Source organism: Schistosoma haematobium, chromosome 6 (assembly GCF_000699445.3).
Source record: "Schistosoma haematobium chromosome 6, whole genome shotgun sequence".
NCBI lineage: Eukaryota > Metazoa > Platyhelminthes > Trematoda > Strigeidida > Schistosomatidae > Schistosoma > Schistosoma haematobium.
This window is the reverse complement of record NC_067201.1, coordinates 3206385-3228215: the sequence shown is the minus strand read 5'-3', so window position 1 is coordinate 3228215 and position 21831 is coordinate 3206385. Positions and strand designations below refer to the sequence as shown.

The 21831-nt window shown below is 35.9% G+C and overlaps 2 protein-coding genes across 2 annotated transcripts in view; one reads left to right on the top strand and one right to left on the bottom strand.

The window, feature by feature from the left end:
• The window catches only part of MS3_00008330 (uncharacterized protein), a gene marked incomplete at its 5' end in the record, with an annotated part of 41361 nt that extends 20393 nt beyond the window's left edge, over window positions 1-20968 (bottom strand). Inside the window, 4 exons of the mRNA XM_012937088.3 lie at window positions 5228-5337; window positions 12685-13036; window positions 17084-17218; window positions 20924-20968. Of these exons, the coding sequence (XP_012792542.2) occupies window positions 5228-5337; window positions 12685-13036; window positions 17084-17218; window positions 20924-20968 (642 nt within the window). The remainder of the gene's footprint in view (window positions 1-5227; window positions 5338-12684; window positions 13037-17083; window positions 17219-20923) is intronic.
• MS3_00008331 (uncharacterized protein) lies at window positions 1541-20899 on the top strand. The gene is made up of 3 exons (XM_051216692.1): window positions 1541-4003; window positions 17452-19425; window positions 19475-20899. Exon 1 carries the CDS (start codon window positions 2700-2702, stop codon window positions 3441-3443), a length of 744 nt encoding a protein of 247 aa, XP_051065285.1. The 5' UTR covers window positions 1541-2699; the 3' UTR covers window positions 3444-4003; window positions 17452-19425; window positions 19475-20899.
• Window positions 20969-21831: the final 863 nt, after the last annotated feature.

The window sequence follows — 21831 nt, the reverse complement described above, 5'->3', positions numbered from 1 at the left end:
AGTGAGTGAGTGAGTGAGTGAGTGAGTGAGTGAGTGAGTGAGTGAGTGAGTGAGTGAGTGAGTGAGTGAGTGAGTGAGTGAGGTGAGTGAGTGAAGTGAAGTGAAGTGAGTGAGTAGAGTGAGTGAGTGAGTGAGTGAGTGAGTGAGTGAAGTGAGTGAGGTGAGTGAGTGAGTGAGTGAGTAAGTGAGTGAGTGAGTGAGTGAGTGAGTGAGTGAGTGAGTGAGTGAGTGAGTGAGTGAGTGAGTGAGTGAGTGAGTAGGTGGTAAGTGAAGTGAGTGAGTGAGTGAGTGAAGTGAGTAAGTAAGTAAGTAAGTAAGTAAGTAAGTAAGTAAGTAAGTAAGTAAGTAAGTAAGTAAGTAAGTAAGTAAGTAAGTAAGTAAGTAAGTAAGTAAGTAAGTAGCTCTGATAACCTACGTCTTCTCATTGCATTATCGATATTTATCAAAGAGACTATTTTTTTCAATAATAATAATAATATTATTATTATTATTATTTCATTTCTCATCTCTCGTTTTATTGTATGTTTTATTCAATCTAATTATCATTATCTTTTTCCTCTTTTTTTAAATGAATCGATTCGTATATAGATTGACATTGTATTAGTATAGGTAACGAATTAATTTATGTTACCATAGTTACTAAATATGCATTTATCGATTTATTATTGTATTTTTTTTTAGAAAGATGAGATTTATAATGAAAATAAAAAGAATCAAATGTTTCATTGACATATTCTTCCCTAAATTCATCATTCAAACATTATTGTCATTTATTCAATGTTGAGAGTGTATGTGTGTTTTGCACACGCACGCACATACGCACGTGCGCACGCGCGCGCCCGTTTAATAGTCGTTAATATAATTTCAATTATCAATGATTGTTTCTTTTCATTTTGATAAGAACAGAACAGAATAGAACAAAACAAACAAAAATAATAATGAACATAAGTTTTGTGATTGAATATAATGAATCGAATAGTAACGCCCATTGATGATGTTTGTTCTCATTAAAATTCTATATTTATTATTTTGTAATTAATTGAATCGTTAGTATAGGGGTTGTGGATTGGTTGATGTTAGACACTATCACCATTGGATGCCGGCTAGCTCGGTGGTCCAGTAGAGTAAGCGTTCGCGCGCGAGACCGAAGTCTCTGGGTTCGAATCCCGCGAGCGGGATCGTGGATGCGCACTGATGAAGAGTCCCACAATAAAACGAAACGGCCATCCAGTGCTTCCAGATTTACAACGGTGGTCTAACATCAATCGGTTCATAATTTAATCGTGTTAGAATAATAATAATAATAATAATAATACGATACAATTAAAATTTAGATAACGTGAAAACAACAGTAATTGATAGTTTGCTATCGAATTCAGAAATATTCGTTTCATCCTATTTAAGACTCATCAATTGAATGCATTTGAATCTAGTGTTCATATAAGTTTCAGCTGACAAGTTAGAAATAAGATGATAAGAGCATTCTGGATTCTCATCTACAAATAATCAACATTATCACTTAAAGATAGAAAAATTGAGATGATGGAGAAGATTTATAACTCATGTGGATGATTTTCGATGGAGTTTCGTTCTCTGAGTTGGATGGTTTGGTCGTAGAACTTTCATTTACGACCAAACCATCCAACTCAGAGAACCAAACTCCAACAAAAAGATAGACAAATTAGTCGATTGTAATGCTATACAAACGTTTTTTTATGCTCTACAGTTACTCGTTATCGATTGGAGACTTCTAAAGATAGAGTTCAAAATCGATCGAAATGATGCAAGTACATTCACTTCTTGTCTTAGATCTTAAGTTTTAAAATGATTTCATGATATTGTTTACATGAATTCATTCTTTCTTTAACGAATTATGTCGTTTATACTTAATGTTTTCTACTGCTGCCAATATCTATTGTGGTGTATGCTACGTATTTTCGCAGATATACGTAGTATGTAACACCAGTCGGAAGTGGAATGTCTGTGAGCAGAAGGTTGAGAAGATTGAAATGAACAAAAGAGAGAAAGGAAACTGAAATCAATTAAGATGACAAAAAGAATGAAGGAACAATGAAGCTTATAAGAGAAAATTCAAAGATGTGCGAATAATGTATTTGAAGTATGATCTTCATATTTTACTAAACAACTATGTAATTTCACAGGTTGAAATCATGAGTCAGTTGAAGCTAGACCACCACTGAAAACCTGGAAGCACTGGACGGCCGCTTCGTCCTATTGTGGGACTCCTCAGCAGTGCGCATCCACGAACCCGCCCCCTGCGGGATTCGAACCCATGACCTACTGGCTTCGCGCGCGAGCACTTAACCGTTAGACCACTGAGCCGACATCCAACGGTGTTAATGTCTAACTTCAACCAATCCACGAAGTTGCGCCATCGAACACCAATGTCTTCAGTGAGCTGATATCTCACAACAGACCTGGTTGTAATTGTTCAGTAAAAATTAAATTGGTCTTTCCCACTTAAGTGTCCTCTTCACTACGCTTTTACTACATTTACTTATTTGAGATTTTGAAATAATTCTTAGACTACTATGTCAACACTATTTAGTAACTTGAACTGTTGCACATAAACTATAGATTCTACACTGTATATGACTAATTGACCATTATAGATTCTTATTCTTTTGAAAGAATGGACAAAATCTTTGGAATGAACAGTATGAATAATCCTGCAAAATATGATGATTCGCTATGTAGACGACACTTTCGTCATCGTCAAAAAGAATGAGCTGGAAAACACTTACAAACTGATCAACAACGTTTTCGATGACATCAAGTTCACGATGGAACAGGAGTCAAACAACAAACTATCATTCTTGGATACATTGATCACTAGAACCGCCACAGGAAAACTGGAAACTCAAGTATGTAGGAAACCGACCCATACAGATCAAATCCTCAACTACAATAGCAACAACCCAAGAGCTCACAAAAAAAACTGCGTACACACTGTTCAAGAGGGCGAGGACACACTGGCAGCACGAAAAAATGGAGAGAAATACCTGGACGTATTTCAAAAGAACGGCTACCCAATCAACTTCATCAAAAAATACCAACCGTACGCAGCATCAGAACCCAAGTCAAGCAGAGAAATCAACAAAAGGATCATCCTACCATACATACAAGGAATATCAGAAACCGCAACGAGACTGCTGAAAACCTTCGGAATAGGTGTGGCACACAAACCGACAAAATCACTACAATCAATCCTATGCAAACCAAAAGATGAAATAACAAAGGAAAACAAATCAAACATCATCTACAAAATAAATTGTGCCAACTGTGAAAAACACTACATCGGACAAAGCGGACGCCACCTTCGCCTACACGAACATCAATTAGCAGTCGAACGCCATGATATCTCCTCACTTATATCAATACACGTGGACAACTGCGGACATTCATTTGATTGGAAAATGTAGAAATCTTGGACAGAGAAAATTCCAAAAACACCAGAGAATTTTTAGAAGCCTGGCACTCAGATCAATCAGCAATCAACAAGCATATTGAAATCGATCCAATTTATCAACCAATCAGAAAAATCATGCACAAATATAGGAACAAAAATCAAACCAATGGGAGACACAACCAAAACAAAGAAGTAAACAGTGACAAATTTAAGGTCGATAAGAACCAATCAACATCGAGGTGCACAGAACAAGCTGTGAAACACATATGGAGAAATTCAAACACTTCACTTCTATCTGAAGTTTGTGCTGATGATGTCGTTCAGAAGAACGATGAAAGCTCCACGACCAAACCATTCAGCTCAGAGAACAAAACTCCACCAGATTCTTATTGTTATTATTTAAAAAAAACATCAACAGGTTAAACGAATTATCGAATTGAAAACCTACAAACAATTATGTAAAACTCTAACAGTTGAATTCACAAGTCAATCTAAGCTAGACCGCTATTGAAAACCTGGAAGCACTGGATGGTCGTTTCATTCTAGTATGGGACCTCTCAACAATTCAAACAAGTAAGTGTAATACATTTTCAAAGCTACAGGAATATATGAAGCAAGTTTATTCAAAGCTTTTCACATCATTATCGCCCATTGATATGGAATAAGTTTTCAGACCTTATTTGTGTTTCTAGAACATCAAAATAAAGATCTTCTATAATGATTGTTTCGATAATAAAAAGAAAACGTTAGAACCAAAGTTAAATTTTCGTGCTAAATAGTGAGATTAGTTGATTAATGCACAAAACTAACAAATAAAAAGTCTTGTTGTTTACAAGAAAATGGTTCAAACGATGATGACAACCAGTAACCCCATTAGTCCTGTCTACTTACACTATCCGATAGAAATACATCTTGAGTCAAAATACTGAATGCTGATAACAATTTTATACAACCTGTGAGCAGTGGACGGCCGTTTCGTCCTAGTATGGAACTCCTTATCAGTGCGTGTCCACGATCCCACACCCAGCGAGATTCAAACCCAGGACCTATCAGTCACGCGCCAGGCGCTTAACCAACTAGACCATTGAGCCGGCATCCAATGATCTTAATGTCTAGCCTCAACCAATCCACGAAATTGCGCGACCACCTTCCATTGTACTGAGGTAGACACCTGTTTCTACCCGACACGGATTAGCTCCACTGGTCACGGCTTCTCACCAGAACTCCGAGAATTTTCTCACGAAGCGGGATCGTGGATGCGCACTGCTGAGGAGTCCCATAGTAGGACGAAACGGCCGTCCAGTGCTTCCAGGTTTTCTAGCTTCAATTGACTCATGATTTCAATCAAAAACTCAACAATCTCCACAACACCTAAACTGATAATTTTATACAACTTAGGAAACAATCGAAAGAACTTTATCGGTCAAGACTACAATAACACACGTTAGGCACTACTTAATGATCAATCAACTACGAATATATCTGAGTCCTAAAGGAGTTCGGTCACTGACCGTATAGATCAGTGGTAACATTTTTGACTAAAGCTGAGCGATATGGGATTTAACCCACCATGAAGCAACAATTCACTTAAGGTTACAGGTATACCTTACTGATAAGTGCCAAATGACATGAAACCTGGGTCTATAATTTCTTATTGATCATCTTCAACCATCTAATAAATCAATAGAACTTCTACTGTAATGAAGGTAGACTAGGATTTTTTTTTTTTGAATTTCTTAGAAAAATTAACTGATTGTGTTCAATATAATTAGTTATCTCTAAAAATTAGTAACATACTTTTATACCATATTTATTAGCTATGTTTAATAATGGGAATATTATATCATCCACAGGTTTTCCATTATCATCAGACATACCCTTTGGATACCATGATACGACTAAGACACCTGAAAAGAGAGAAAACATAAATATTATTTTATTGGGCAATGATAGAAAAGTAACATCTACAAAATGAAACAGATATTTGCTAGAATAAGATTCTGACTAGCTGTAGAATTTAGAACTCCCGTTTGGTTCTGTTATAGATTCGTTAATTAGATGAATTTAGATCTATGTTGTGCTCATATCAAGACTCAAACACAGTACATATTACTTCAAATATCAAACGTGTGTTTGAGTCCTTCAATAAACATAAACACTGGAATGTGATTGAATCCAACCGACGAGAGTCTCAAATAGAACAAAACGCATGTCTTAAATTCTAGTACTGGCAACCAATCAACTTTCCTAAAAGTAATCCCTACAGAATATATATGTGTCAATCAAGACTGACAAATTGAAGTCCTGAATATCAACATCAGGAAAACTTATTCCCTTAAATAATGATGCATAGTGGATAGCAGTAGAGTCGAAGACGCGCGTTTCGTCCTATTTGGGGCTCGTCAGCTGGATATACCTGCATCTCAGAGTTGATGTTCACTCTGGGACTCGAACTCAGTACCATTCGCTTCAAACGCCATCGCATTATCCACTCAGCTACTGAGTCCTGATAGTCACTTGCTATTCCTTTAAGTAGGTATCTATTATTTATTAACTAATATTCGTACAACGACAAGTAATTGTTTCATCTCGTACAAGTTTGAATTACATAACCACATTTACAAAAACAATTTAAAGAGATCAAATTTCGATACAAACGTGATCCATTTCAAGTTCGTCATGAATATGTGTGATTGCATTTGGAGTTACACACATACACACACACACACCAGTATACCAGAAATATTCGTATAGTGTAGTATTGACAATTTAAAACTTAATCATTTTGTTTTAAAGACAAAGTTGGTTCCATTAAACGGCAATTATCGAATATACAAAATATTTACCATTAATATTATCATCTATAAGACTCTTGATTAAATAACTGACTGACATAACATATGATCTTTCAACAATAAACCGGCTCAAATCATACTGAATACCAGTTGGACAGAAGATGAAACGAACAAATATTAAAATAAACTGAGAGTACACATCTCCTAACATTGCTCCACTGTCTCGTGGATTAGACCTGTAGGTTAAAGGCTTGTGAAATGGCCCGTACCCAAACACTATCCCATCCCACAAACGAATTCAATAATGTATGGCACATAAAATCAATAAAAATCATTTGTTCAAAATGTGAGGTAAAATTAAGAAATAAAGTGAATTACATTTTCTTTACTGATATGAATTTTAGGCTGTCATATGATAAGGTATACAATAATCTATTTCAGTTCTCTTAAAAAAGACAACACTTAACTATATCAATAGATTAAATAATCATTTAATTAATCTAAATCAGTTAGTAACATTTATTTTATTTTAACACATAGATATAGGTACAAGGAGGCACTAACTACATACGCGCCACACAAATCTCATTTGATATGTGTGAGGGCTGTGATACTGCCCGGGTGCTCAAACCGAAGCAGGTGGTTTTCTTAGAGGGTCACACCCGGAGCCTTTGACCTAGAGGTCTAATACACAAGGTAGTGGAGCAACGTCAGAAGATGCAGTCACATGGTAGCCGGTGATCAACGATTGGTTCATACGCCATTTGTTCCTTCAGGATACTGAAGCCAGCCCATGTGCACCACTGGTTTGGAATCAGGGTTTTCCAACTCCCCTAGGTGGACTCTCCGCGTCCACTAACCCGGCTAAAGCGCCAGACGTTCGCTTTTCGTTCTCTCAATTTAGTAAACAACACCCCTGCTACGAGAAGGCAGTGAGTAGGACTTCCCTGGCATTGGTTGTATACACGTGGCCATGTGAGAGCATTCGGAGAGGGAGAGCGGACTCTCCCCACTCTCGGCAGTACCAGGGCATTTGGGGTCAAAATTGATGTCCACTTGAGCATTCGAGCCCAGTACCGTTCGCCTCAAACGCCATCGCGTTATGCACTTCGCTACTGAGTAGCATCTAGTGCAGGACCTATCAGATCTGTGTATCAGTTCAAGTTTCCACATCCCGATTAGTACAATGAGACAAAATTGTCAATCCAAATCCCAGAGTAATAATGGCATTCACAGTATTATTGGTGATAGGAAAGTAGTCATTTGAAGAAGCCAAGTGATAATCGAAGAATGCTTATGGTGCAACTCTCCCTACCCCTACAGTATTGTTTAGTGGCCCCTATATCTGACTCTAGTTTGGAGAAGGCAAGTTAGCCAACCCCATTGAACCAAGCGTGAATCGAAAATAGCCAAATAAAAATAAGTTACAGACATGTGATGAACAGGATAAGAAGTGTAAACACATACGCTTATATAAAAACAGTCAAGATCGATAAGTGAATAATTAATAAGGTCAAAATGGAGCTTGAGAAGAAAGAGTATATTGGCCTGTCCAGAAGCTAGAATAAGTAATATGGGTTTAGTATAGTAACAGACATTACAATTGTTTATGAACCAGTAAGCGACCAATGCTAAAGTTAGGCATAAATTACTGACTAAAAAAGTGGTAAATTTAGCAATATGACTTTTATTTCAGTAACTGAGGTGATTAAGAAAGCTACTACATAATGCAGTGCTTAAGCCTACATTAACGTGAGATAGCAACTAGCGTAGAAGTAAGATGAAGAAAGATTAGAACTAGCTATTTAACTATGGATTCAAATACGGGATAACAGACCACTTGCTCGAGATTCACAGAGAAACATATCGTTGGTGTTTTAAGATGATATGGTGAAAAAAATTGGCCACAGCGGGGCAGATAACAATAATGATAACATTCATTGATCACTAACATTCTTCTAAATGTTATTTGATTTATTTTTTTATCGTACATTAAGTCTAGTACGATTGGGTTCCGGTAGACAGCTGTCAGTCTAGCCCCCCAAATGCTCTGGAACGGCCGAAGATCGGGAGTTCGAAATCCTCCAATATGGCCACGTGTATACAGCCACTGACAGTGAAGTCCTACTCAACGCCTTCTCGTGACGGGGTGTTGTTTACGAGATTGAGAGGATGAAGATGGAATTTCCGGTGCTCAAACTGAGTTTGTGGGTACGGAGGATGCACCTGGATGAGTTAGAAAATTCTGATTCCAAACTATCAATGCACATTGGCTCCAGGATCCTGAAGGAACGAATAGTGTATAAATGTATTCTTTGTCACTGGCTACCATAGGATCGCATCTCCTAACATTGCTGCACTGCCTCGTGGATTAGACCTCTAGGTCAAAAGCTTGTGAAGTGACCCAATAAAAAAATCACCCTCTTCGTTTTAGGCACCCAGGCAGTATCCCATTCCACACACGAATTCAATAATATGTGGCACATATATACTTTGATTCCTCTTTGTACCAATGTTTATGTGTTTAAATTAATAATAATAAGTACGACTGGGCATCAAAGACAGAACACACCACACAAAATATATGTTGGAAATAACGTTTACTTTGACTTTCTCATGCTGTTACTGTCGTCAACCTTACTTATTTACTTTTGCTTTCATTGATTTAAACTTATTATATTTATGCAAATTGTGGCGAATTAAACACTAATCAACCTTTAATTACTGGAACGTTTATCCTAGAGATTACTGAACAATTAAGTCGAACAGGGTCACAGTAACTTGGTGAGCCACATTCAGTCTAAGTTGGGTTTAGTGATATTTTTTATCTTTATACTAGCAATTCTACCAGAACTCGCTATTAAGTCCTTAGACACATAAACACTAAGTCATGGAGTCATCAGACTAATATCAGTTGTTTAACCACAATTTGTTATCTTACGCTAAGGTTCTCACAATAAATCATGGGTATAAATAAGCATGACAAATTTGACAACGACTAAGATAAATTCATGCTCTGCTAAAGTGGTAGTTTAGGTATTCAGTTTTCGGCTTCCAAGTCCCAGATATATACACAACTCCATCTACTTCGGTTTTGGTAATCAGGTGGTATCATCAACTCTCACACTTACAGTATGGTTCATACCTATGTACCTGGTGAATGAGTTCATTGAATTTAACTTTAATTAATTAAGTTGTTCATACTCTTACCTATTAAAAGTAATGATGTCTTCTTTATACAACTCAAAAGTAAAACTAAGTTATACGATTTCATATTGGTTGAATTATTCAACTTCATCACATCTACACAGATATCATAGTCATCATGAAAATCCTGATATGTTTATGATGTCCCAACAAATAGTAGATTAAACTTCTAATACTTTTGCAGTTTAGTGTACGTTTCTTCTTCAGATAATAAATAACCAAATTGAACCAATACAAGTCTAATTAATACATCAGAAACAAAGTAGAATATCATCGGCTTAATCACAATAAGTCTAAATATATATTAATGTCATATTATTCAGGACAATAGTGATTCTTTGTGAAACATCAACGTATTTGTGTGTATTTTACTAGGTGTGAAAAAATGTGAAGTTTTCTAATGCCAAAAAACAGTTAAATTATGTTTCATTTTATAATATGGTGAGTCAGTCAGTAACAATGTAGAACTTCGTACGTACGTACATAAGTCCAAGTTGCCATACCACATTAGCACAGAGATACAGCTGTCAATTCGAATCCCATAGTGGTAGAGGCGGTAAGAGTATAAGCAGTAATCGGAAACATTAGGATTTGTTATTCAAGGAGCATAATCCAGTGAAATAAATTTGGAAAGAGGAAAAATAAGAAAGGGACATGAAGAATTCAGAAGATTAGAGTTTGGGAGAACACAAAGAGTAGATGCACCTGTGCGAACCATTGCAAACGATTTGTGCCATGTCATTCAAGGTCTCTAACCATCGGTTGCTATCGTCTCGTGGATCCCAACCGGACAGTCTACACCTATCAACATGGCTTAGTACACTTGTCAGTGACTTCATGGATTTGTGACATGTTTTAGTCTGGCCGCCCCTAGCTTTCTTCCAACCTACTCCTACACTATAAACCATAGCTTGTCGGGGCAGTCGGTGGTTGGACATATGCAACACGTGTCCCAGCCATCTCAACTGATCAAGTTTTACTACTTCATCAATTGATTTGCCATCCTTACATAGTACCCGTTTCCTAACAACTGTATTACTTGCTCGGTGGTCCCAGGATATACGAGTAATGCTTCGTAGACACTGATGATCAAATACTAGTAACCTACGAATATCCTTTACACTTACGGGTCATGGTTCACAGCCGTAAAGTAGGACGGAACGAACTGCTGCGCAGTAAACCTGTCCTTTGGTTGATAGACGGATATCTCGCCTACGCCATAAATGACGCAAGTTGGCAAAAGCCAGTCGAGCCTTCTGTATCCATGCTGAGATTTTGTCACACACCAAACCATAAGGGTTGATGAGACTCCCAAGATAAGTGAAGCGGTCTACAGGCTCAACTACTTCACTTCCTATTATTAGTTTGGGTGTCGATGCCACAATGAAACATCCAATGAATCATCGATTTTCAGATTTAGTGGTAATGTTTTTGTACACAACGGCTATTTGAATCTTTTAACTCACATGATGCGTCCTAATGCCAATGGGATGTTTACTTGAGAAATAAAGGACAATCAAGTACTACGCCAAATCCTATAAATTTATCTACAATTTAGACCATTATTTTCATCAACAGAACAAATCATTTGAAGAAAATAGTAACCGCTCGAATTGTTATACACATCTCTCGGGAATCTTAATTTGTACACCAATTTCATAGAACACATTTTTATTTAGCCTCGAAAAATTCGATACGAAACAGAAGCCTAATTTATAATTATGAATTGAACATTATTAAGAAATAAACACATAAAACTTTTGTATCACTGGGTTTTACATGTTCCATGTCTGTCTATTCCTGTTGGTAGTTGTAGCTTTTAAGTTCGACGGTCTACTTGTGAAATTGTCGTTGTTCATTTGAACAAAGAGAAGTGAGCTATAAGAATTTCTGTATAGTTGACGAAAAAAATGGTTTGTGGGTGTGAAATTTGGCTGATTATTCCCCTAACTATGTAGTCCATGAACCCTGACCTTGAAGTTGTTTATCTTTCTTCTTATTGGCTGGTAGATTCTCTATAACATTTATTGTGTGTTGTTTGTTTTCCATTTTTTTCATAATGAATTCATTATTAAAATATTTACTAACAGAAAACCTAACAACAAAAACCAAAGATACTAAATATGTTACAAATATGTGTAATCAGCTATGACATTGAACATAGTTTCAACTAAATTCACTGTGTTATTTTACTTGTATCTTCCCATTGCAGGTACATTCAGCTGACGAATCCAAAATAGGGCGAAAAGCGTGTCAAACTGGATTCCACTGCTAGCCCCTATCCATCTTTGCTTAAAAAGCTTGTGACTAAAGGCTAAATCGAGGCAATTCGTACAGTATCCACATATACCAATAAAAGACTGATCGATTGCAGTCTTAAATAACAATGGGAAGATTCAAGTAAAAAAAAAAACACCAAATGAATTTAAACTTCACCCCATTGCACAAGCAAGTGGCTATCAAGACTCAGTAGCTAAGTGGATAACGCGATAGTGTTTGAAGCAAACGGTACTGGGTTCATGTCCCGAAGTGAACATCCAGTTTACGAGTCCCAAATAGGACAAAATATGAGTTCTGGATTTTACTGCTAGCCACTATCTATCTTTCCTTAAATAGTTGAAACTAATATTATGTTCTATAAACTTGTTAAATAAATAAATAAATAAATAAATAAATAAATAAATAAATATATATATATATATATATATATATATATATATATATATACATAATTTTATTTATTTAAACACATAAACGTTGGTACAAGGAGGCAGTAACTACATATGCGCCACACAAATCTCATTCGATATGTGTGAGGGCTGTGATACTGCCTGGGTGCCCAAACCGAAGCAGGTGGTTTTCTCAGGGGGCCACACTCCGAGCCTTTGACCTAAAGGTCTGATCCACAAGGCAGTGGAGCATCGTGAGGAGATGTAGTCCTATGATAGCCGGTGACCAACTATTGGTTCATACGCCATTTGTTCCCGCAGGATACTGGAGCCCATGTACACCATTGGTTTGGGATCCGGTTAAAGCGCCGGACACTCGCTTTTCGTCCTCCCAATTTCGTAAACAACACCACCGCCACGAAAAGGCAGTGAGTAGGACTTCTCTGGCAGAGGCTGTATACGCGTGGCCGTGTGAGGGCATTTCGAGAGGGAGGGCGGGCCCACCCCACTCTCGACCATACTAGGGCATTTGGGGGCATATATATATAGGGAATATAATCGATCAATTTTACAAAAAACCTACCGATTCCAGCAAATCTAATCATTTCCATATGAATATGAATAATATTCAAATCTTTTGATGAATATGGACCTAATTTTGGATAGAAAGATGATGCTAATAAATATGGTGGATAATGAGGTTCCGTTGAATAACCAATCGCAACTCTAGCATTCCAATGTTTCAGGCGTCGGTGATTCCAATGTGACCAGTTATTATCATTATTATTCAATGAATTTTGATTTGATAATTTTTGTGGAGCATCATACCATGCATAATAGAATCCATGTACTCGATAACTCAAATTTAATGTTGAATCATCTGAAGTTGATTTGATATTATCCAATTGAATATTCCAATCTAGACCAGATTGATTCTAAACAATAGAAATTAATATCAAGAAATTCAGATAAAAAAACTACATAATAATAATTATAACTTTTACATGGAGTTTTCCTCAGAAAAGATAAACGAACTCAGTGTTCAGAATGGCACTTAAAGCTTAAGACGATTAAATGTGAATGGATACACCACAAATGGTAAGATGTTAAGTTACATACAATATTGGATTTACGACTTAGATATCCCTATCATTTATCCTTCTCAGAATAGGTCTCGGAACAGAAATCCACGCCTCATTCTTCTATGTTGCTTAATTCATAACTCCTACAACAACGAGTAACGTATTTATTGTACAAAGTACGTGTTCAACCACTCTTTGAATATTACACTTTTATTCCTAGTGTTTACATAAAGGATAAATTAAGGCTGGAATATGTTCAGAGACGATTTACACTTTGCATTCTTGGAACTGATTACACTTTAACTTATTAGGTTCATCTGTAATAAACTTGGACTGAACCCTTTATGGAAGAGAAAAGTCAAACTTAATCTAATCTTTTATTTAAAAAATACTTAATAAACCATTTCTTACATCCAATAAAGCAATTTAATATGCAGAAACTCTTAGTTACAGCATCTATAACTCTTTGTCACTAGTGAAACAATTATATTCTAAATATTCTCTCCATATGAATTATTTTCCCGGTAACATTTTCAGACTGAAATATTTTACCAGTCTATTCGTGAAATAAAATCACTCCCATCCTTTGTTCGCTACATAGATGCTTACTTACCCACTGAAAATCCCATGAATATCCTTATACCTGTAAATATATCCCGTTCCACAAGTTAGATTATAGGAACTTTAAATGTTTAGTCGTTTTTATTACTGGGCTCACTAAGCAAACCTCCCTACGTGTTGTTACTTTACACTAATACCGTCTCTGGTAACCTTAACTAATTTGAATAATATCTAAGACGAACGGTATATCATAAATTAACCTGTCATATGTATTATGGTAAACCTGATTGACCTATCATAGCAGTTATTACTTCTGATGTTCTGACATTTAATATTGCTATCTATACCAAGTTGATCATGCCAGTGAAATGGTATGAATTATGCAATTACTTTATTTTCACAATATATTATTAATACTTAACTATTTTAAACTAAGGGAAATTGGACACTTTATTGGGCATATGTCTTTGATTTGTACTACGGAAGAATCAAATGAAACAGATGAAAGGAAAACTTCGATGTTGTCTTGATGTTCAATAGAAAAAGCCAAAGAAAAGTCAGCAAAAAATTTGGAAATAAATTGATAAAAAATGAAATCCATATGAACAAAAAAAGATGTATATATGGGGGTTCGAATCCTGCGAGCGGGATCGTGGATGCGCACTGTTGAGGAGTCCCATAATAGGACGAAACGGCCGTCCAGTACTTCCAGGTTTTCAATGGTGGTCTAACATCAATCGGTTCATGATCTCAATCAAAAACTTAACAATCTCCACAACCACTATACTGATAATTACCATATGCTCACTAGTGACTAGCGTCGTGAGAAAATTCTCGGAGTTCTGGTGGAAAGCCGTGACCAGTGGAGATAATCCGTGTCCGGTAGAAACAGGTATCTACCTCAGTACAATGGAAGATGGTTGCGCAATTACGTTGACTGGTTGAGGTTAGACATTAACACCATTGGATGCCGGTCCAGTTATCCGATAGGCTAAGCGTTCGCGTGCAAGACTGAAGACCTTGGATTCGAATCCCGCGAGTGGGATCGTGGGTGAGCACTGCTGAGGAGTCCCACGATAGGACGAAACGGCCGTCTAGTGCTTCCAGGTTTTCAATGGTGGTCTAACATCAATCGGTTTATGATCTTAATCAAAAAAAACTAGCGGTGTAACGTAACTGTTTGCACAACGCTTTATAGACAAAACAACAAATTTATTCGAAGTTAGCTTTTTGTATGATATGATATTCAGGTGAAAAGATTGATTGAAAACTAAACAGAATGAATGGAACATTAACTATGGCGCCTTAATTTGCACCCACTTACAATCCTACTCACGAGATGAAATCTAACATTTTGAGTCTTATAATGAACATGGTATCGCTAAATTATTTAGCTTATATTTTTTTCAATCTAAATTAACTCAATTGTAGTGTAATAATCATCGAATCCTAACAATGATATTGCCTCAAATTCGACACGGTTTAACTCATTGCATCACACCTATTCCCAGCAAAAAGTTTTCTATATGATCACTCTTTGCTCGAATGAAGAAACTTGGTGAACATGCTAAGAATGATCATACATTGGGATATAAAATTAAATTCACAACACAAAATAAAATCGTCTTGATTGAAGTGAGAATAAGTGCTGAGACACTAACTGATCTACAGTCCATCACAAGGTTAAGACCTGTATTGCTCATCAATGCTAAGCTAAGAGACCAATACCGGTAGATTCTATAGACATACAATTAGATAATGCAATTTGTTCGGTCACAGTGATAATAATTTAATTAATGTTAGTCTTGAAACACCGTCATATGTAGCTTATAAATGTTTAAAGAATACCATCTCAGAAGCTTTGATATCTGCCATTATTTACCAGGGTTGGAAAAAGTTGAGAGATGGTCAATTTACGATATAGGAATATGGTATGGAAGAAAGCAGCATAGGACCGGTATCTGTCGGACCACAGAGACTTCTTGATTGGAGTCCCAGAGATAGTAGAGCACAATGGTTTGAGGCTTTAGCAGATACATCAGTATAGAAGTCAGTAGAGATCCTGCTGTTATTTTTCTTTGCATTCTTTATAAAACTGAAAGAAACTCCTTAAACTGAAAAAAAATCCATCTTGCTTACGTTTTTATCTAATCATTAGTTACTTTTTTTATTGCAATGCCCATCGTATCGTTATTTCTCCACAATCCTATCTCTGTATTTGTGTGGCGTATACATTATTGTTGCTCAGCAAAATCACATTTTATGTGCATTAAATAAGTAAATGATAGGTAAATTATATTAATAATTACTTAGTCTTTAGTGATTGCAGCGTTCGACTCTCAACCACAATGTCTCAGCTACGAACCCCACCCCCAAATCATTTACTCTAGTTTAGATAACCGGGTAGTATCATTGGAAATAAAATAAGCTGCAGTTAACATTTACTATCAAGGGAAGGTTTTAGTCATGTTGTGCATGAAAAAAACCCCAATTTTAATACCCAAAATTTCAAAAACATTTAAGACAACATTAGAAATTTACGAATAAGTTATTAAGAATTAAATGTTTAGATTAATGAACACAACTAATTCGATTTGAAAAGAAAAAAAACTGGAGAGACTATTACATCCATTACAATTTGGGATAACAAGGAAAACCAAGGAGTACTGAACAGCCGTTTCGCCCCCGTATTTGACTCATCATCAATAGCCCCCGAATGCCCTGGTATGGCCGAGAGTGGGGTGGGCCCTCCCTCCCTCTCGAAATGCCCTCACATGGCCACGTGCATAGAGCCTCTGCCTTAGAAGTCTTACTCACTGCCTTCTCGCAGCGGGAGTGTTGCTCACGAAAATGAGAGGACAAAAAGCAAATGTCCGGCGCTTTAACCGGATTCCAAACCAATGGTGCACATGGGCTCCAGTATCCTGCGGGAACAAATGGCGTATGAACCAATCATTGGTCACCGGCTTCCATGGGACTGCATCTCCTTACGTTGCTCCTCTGCCTTGTGGGTCAGACCTTCAGGTCGAAGGCTCGGGGTGTGGCTCCCTGAGAAAACCACCTGCTTCAATCTGGGCATCCGGGCAATATCACAACCCACACATGTGTGGCGCATATATATTTGGTGTCCTCTTGTACCAATATTTATGTGTTCAAATAAATAATAAATAAATAAATACCCAATCACGGATCAAAATGATAATCTTCAAGTCTGGTGATAAACATTTAACCATAAAACTCTTTAAGCTAAATTTGAGATTTATTCAAATCTTAGACTATATATGAAATATAAGATGAATCTAGTATATATGTCCATACATATTCTTTAGACAAACTTACAAAATTGATTGAAATCGGTGTCATGTCAGATTGATAAGAAATTGAAAGTTGTCTAAGAAACGTTAAAACCATGAACAAGGTTAACAAGAATAGTAGAAGCGATCGAATCCGACGCCTTGGTAATATATTATAACCCTGAAAAAAAAATAAAACATGAAAAGAGTAATAAACAAAGCATAATAAAATCAATATTATGGTTTACAAGCCATTCACACACATTATATAGAAACTCAATTATTCTTTGTAAGTGAACTGATAATATGTAACTATTCTAGTTTTACACAATATGAAAATGTCATTTATCTTATTTGAATAATTATACCATTCAGTAATTCTAAATGAGAATTATTCATTTCAATTTTCTTAAGAGAATATACTTCTGTATTCGATTCCTGGTAAACTTGCCAACATCATATAAATTTTGACCATTGAAGGAGATATACAAATTATGGATCGATATGAACCTGATTTAAGGAAGATATGAACTGATTGTTATAAACTATCGTTATAGATGCTGTAACTTGAAAATTTTATCAACAGTATTATATTCAATTTTCTTATGTTATCTTCTTAACTTTCACAGTTGAAATCACGAACCAATCTAAACCAACTCATTATTGAAAACCTGGAAGCACTGCATAGTCGTTTCGTCCTAGTATGAGACTCTTCAAAAATGATACGTCTACAACCCCGCACGCGGGATTCGAACCCAGGAATATCGATCCAGAGAGAGAACGCTTAAACCCCAGACTACTGATCGTGGATACGCACTGCTGAAGACTCCCATACTAAAACGAAACGGCCGTCCACTGCTTCCAGGTTTTCAGTGGTGGTCTAACTTAAATCAGATCGTGATTTGAACAGTGAAAATACTAAATTCTCCACAAATCCCTATGCTTATATATAAACTTATTGGTTGAAATGTGAGTACTTTAGTCACTAAGCATCTGCCCCGCTAATAAGACTGCCTACGTTCTTTATTAGAACTAAGAATTGGCATATGTTGAACGCTGTTACAGCTATACTCATTAATACACTCTCATCTCACATCAAATTTACGAACGAGAATAAAAATAAATACGGTGAGCTACCGTTTTTAGATTGCTTAGTTAAAAAAAAATCTAGATGGAGCTCTAAATCTAACCATCTACCGGAAACCAACACACTCAAATTGTTATATCGACTTCGATTCAGCACATCTATTCAATGCAAAAATCTGTCTATCCCTAAATCTCTTTAGAACAGCCAAAACGATCGTTACATCTGACGAGGATAAACGAAAAGAACGAAAGAATATAAATATATTACAACTTAATAATTTTTCTACGAAAATTATTAAAAGTGCAATAAAATGAGACATATTACTGCTAAATAATGATTCGAATGAAATACTATGGATTGATAATGTAGTTTTACCACACCACCACGATATAACAGAACTTTAAAGTCTTAAAACAACACAGAATTAAAGTCTAATACAAAACAACGAACACCCTTCAAAATAGTTTAGTTCACATAAAGAGGAAAATCCCCTTTATGTCAACACAGAATTTTATCTACAAATTAGGTACATAAAGAAACCGCGTAATAATCCCGTAAAACTGGCAAGACTCCAAATTAAATCGACAATAGCAGTTTGTGCTATTTTCAAAAACCATCAAATCGATATTAAAAACATCAAAATAATACAAAAAGGCTTTTCCAACTCCAAAAAAAGGCGAGTAGCTGAAGCTTTTCATATATTGCTTAATCCTACTGCCTTCAATGGAAAAGTCTCATTATCCATCCGACTAAGACTATCTATCCGAGCCATGTCTGTTTCTATTCACTTCTCATACTATTATCATACATACAAACTTAACTCTATTCTTTCTCACCAAATATATCACATGTTTTCATCATTTACCACACATACACAAATAAACAAATATGCCTCATATAAATCACCTTAACCGGAACGACATGACATAGACTTGGTCAGACCTGTTTTTGACTGATCGTAACTAATATTATTGCTTTGCACCTTCGTACTGTTAGTGGGACATAGACTAGATTAAAGCATGCTCAATGCATGATTGCTTTGGTGCACGCTGATTGGCTAATTCTTATCCAATCAGCACTAGCCGATAGTTGGAGAACACTCTGGAATCTTCTTATGTAAAAACTATAAATATACTGACGTTTTCCCTATTGTGCTTCTGACTTGCTATTTGGAATATAATCTCTTTCCTGTTCAACCGTGTTCTGATTTGGGGACTTGTCGAGTGAATCGGTGTCCGAGAATACTAAGCAATAGGAATAGCTGGGTCATAACCGTAAGAAGAAAAGAGCGATTATAACACGTACTATTTAAACATGTGTTAATTTAATTTGTTTATTTATTCTCTGAAGAAATGGCTTGTATTGAGTGACGAAAAACCAGGAAATCTAATTTTTCTACTCATTAGGAACAGTTTCACGAATATAAGGAATGAATAAATTGAAATTACTTCTTATTAAAGAAAATGAAATGTTAAAACAATAACAATATAAAAATAGTCAGTATGTGGTTATGAAGAACGTTTAGTTCTACTGAAATCACAAATCGATATAAGTCAGACGATCACTGAAGACCTGAAAGTACCGAACAGCAGTTTTGGCCTAGTATGAGAAGTTTCAGGAGTTTTATTGATCTCCAACCAGTGGGATCCAACCGTGTTGGGTGTGAGGAAAGTACCAAGCGAAGACAATGAAAGATGAACGCGCAATATTGTGGGCCGACTGAAATTACACTTGTACACCAATAGATTTAGCCTCAGTCATCTAGAGGTTATACATTCCTGTGAAACCGCAAGTATTGAGTGCGATTTTCTGTGGCGGGGTTGTAGATGCGCATTGCTAAGGAGTTTCATTCTGGACGTCTTTTAATTGTTTCTTTAACCATTTATAATTATTTCCGTAAACACTTTAATTGATAATATTACTTAATACATCACTGCCTTGTTGGTATATTTTTTTTGTAAAACACATACATATATATATTGGTGTAGAGATAATTGACAAGAAAAATTACTTCGCTCTGTTCGTCATTAACTAAAAGTCAACTTAAAGTCCATACAACACAAAACTGTATTACAGAAGATGAAAATATCAAAGGATAGTGATAAAACAGAGTTCAGCGCATAATAAGCATTTGTTATATCCCAATGAGTAGAAATATTGTATTTTTGACGTTTCGTGACTTAGTGTAAGCCACTTCTTCAGAGTAAATACTAACTCTCTACTCCATGCTCAATTTATTTGAAACTACCAAGTTCAACCTTGATATTGATACCTATAGAGTTCAGTGCAACGGTCAACCAGAACATAAAAGGATTAAAAGTTCGCATTTGTTTCAAATAATTGATGAATGAAATATTTAATGCCTTTCAATTCAACCAAAGTTTAGTCACTGTAACCAGTGCTATAACAAAACATGTTGACTTAAGCGGTACTAGAAACAACACCACAAATATATTGTAGTTATTATTAATGATCATAGAATTGCCTATAATTTTCTATTTGTATATATTGGTTAGCTTATTAACTAATATTCACAGAAAGTATTTGAAGATTCTGCAAATAATTGATTGTAATTACTTTTCTGGCAATAACGAATTTCCACAAGCTTCCATGATTAAAACGACGAAGTTAGTTTCTTCCACTGATGTAATATGCATCGACTTACCAATTATCAACCACACAGTAATGAACTGAGTTCAAAACCAATATATTTGTATGAATTTTTTGAATTTGTATTAGCGAGATTATGAAAATAGGAACGCTAGTAATTTTTTGTCCATATTAACTCGCGTGACTTACAGAATCCCCCATCAATGTTTGGAGCAGTAATAAAGAAAATCCCATGATGAGCGGGACAGATAATAAAAGAATAGAATGTACAAAATTACTGTCGAAAAACATTACTCATATCAAGTCTGACATCCCTAACACACGTTAAAACTGGTCAATTTGAAAGTAGCCATAAGCTTACACACATAATAGAACATATACAGAGAAAAACATGACACTAACATCAGCATTTACACTCTTTAGCTACGTTCTTCCTGTTTTATAGTTTTGATATGAAGCGCGACTACTCAGATAAATACAATTTTCGCCAGGTGTATTACCGACTGACACAAACTGTCACTACTGTACTAAGCTTTCATTTACTATTAAAATAATGCTTTTGATCCACACACGACTAACTGATATCTAAGTAAAGTATGGTTTTATGCTGAACCTCCTAAGTTGTAAAAGAAACTGGGTGGTCGTAATATAACAGATGCAAATGCCTTGTTACTAATTTCATTGAATGTAAAGATGTATATTTGACGCAAATACTATTTCCAGTAAAGCGTTGCCTCAGATACTCTAAAAAACTATCTCAGAGATCCTTGTTACCATAATCAACAAACGATGGCTTTTGCCAGAATTAAAGATTCTATGGCTATCTTTTCATTGAAAATCCACGTCTAGCATGTTGTGGCAGATCAATGTAAGACCTAAATTGTAGTATATTGTTCTTTCCTAGAATTTCATGACTCGATAAAGATAAATGTTCTTAAATGTATCACGATGGTAAACACCGAATCGATAGCCGGAAGTCTAAAGCCGACAAGTTGGTTATCTGCATGAAAACATCAGAACCAAAACTATGTGCTGACCCATAGAGATCAGACCTCTCAATACAACAGTACAAAATAACGCCTAGAATAAAAAGATAC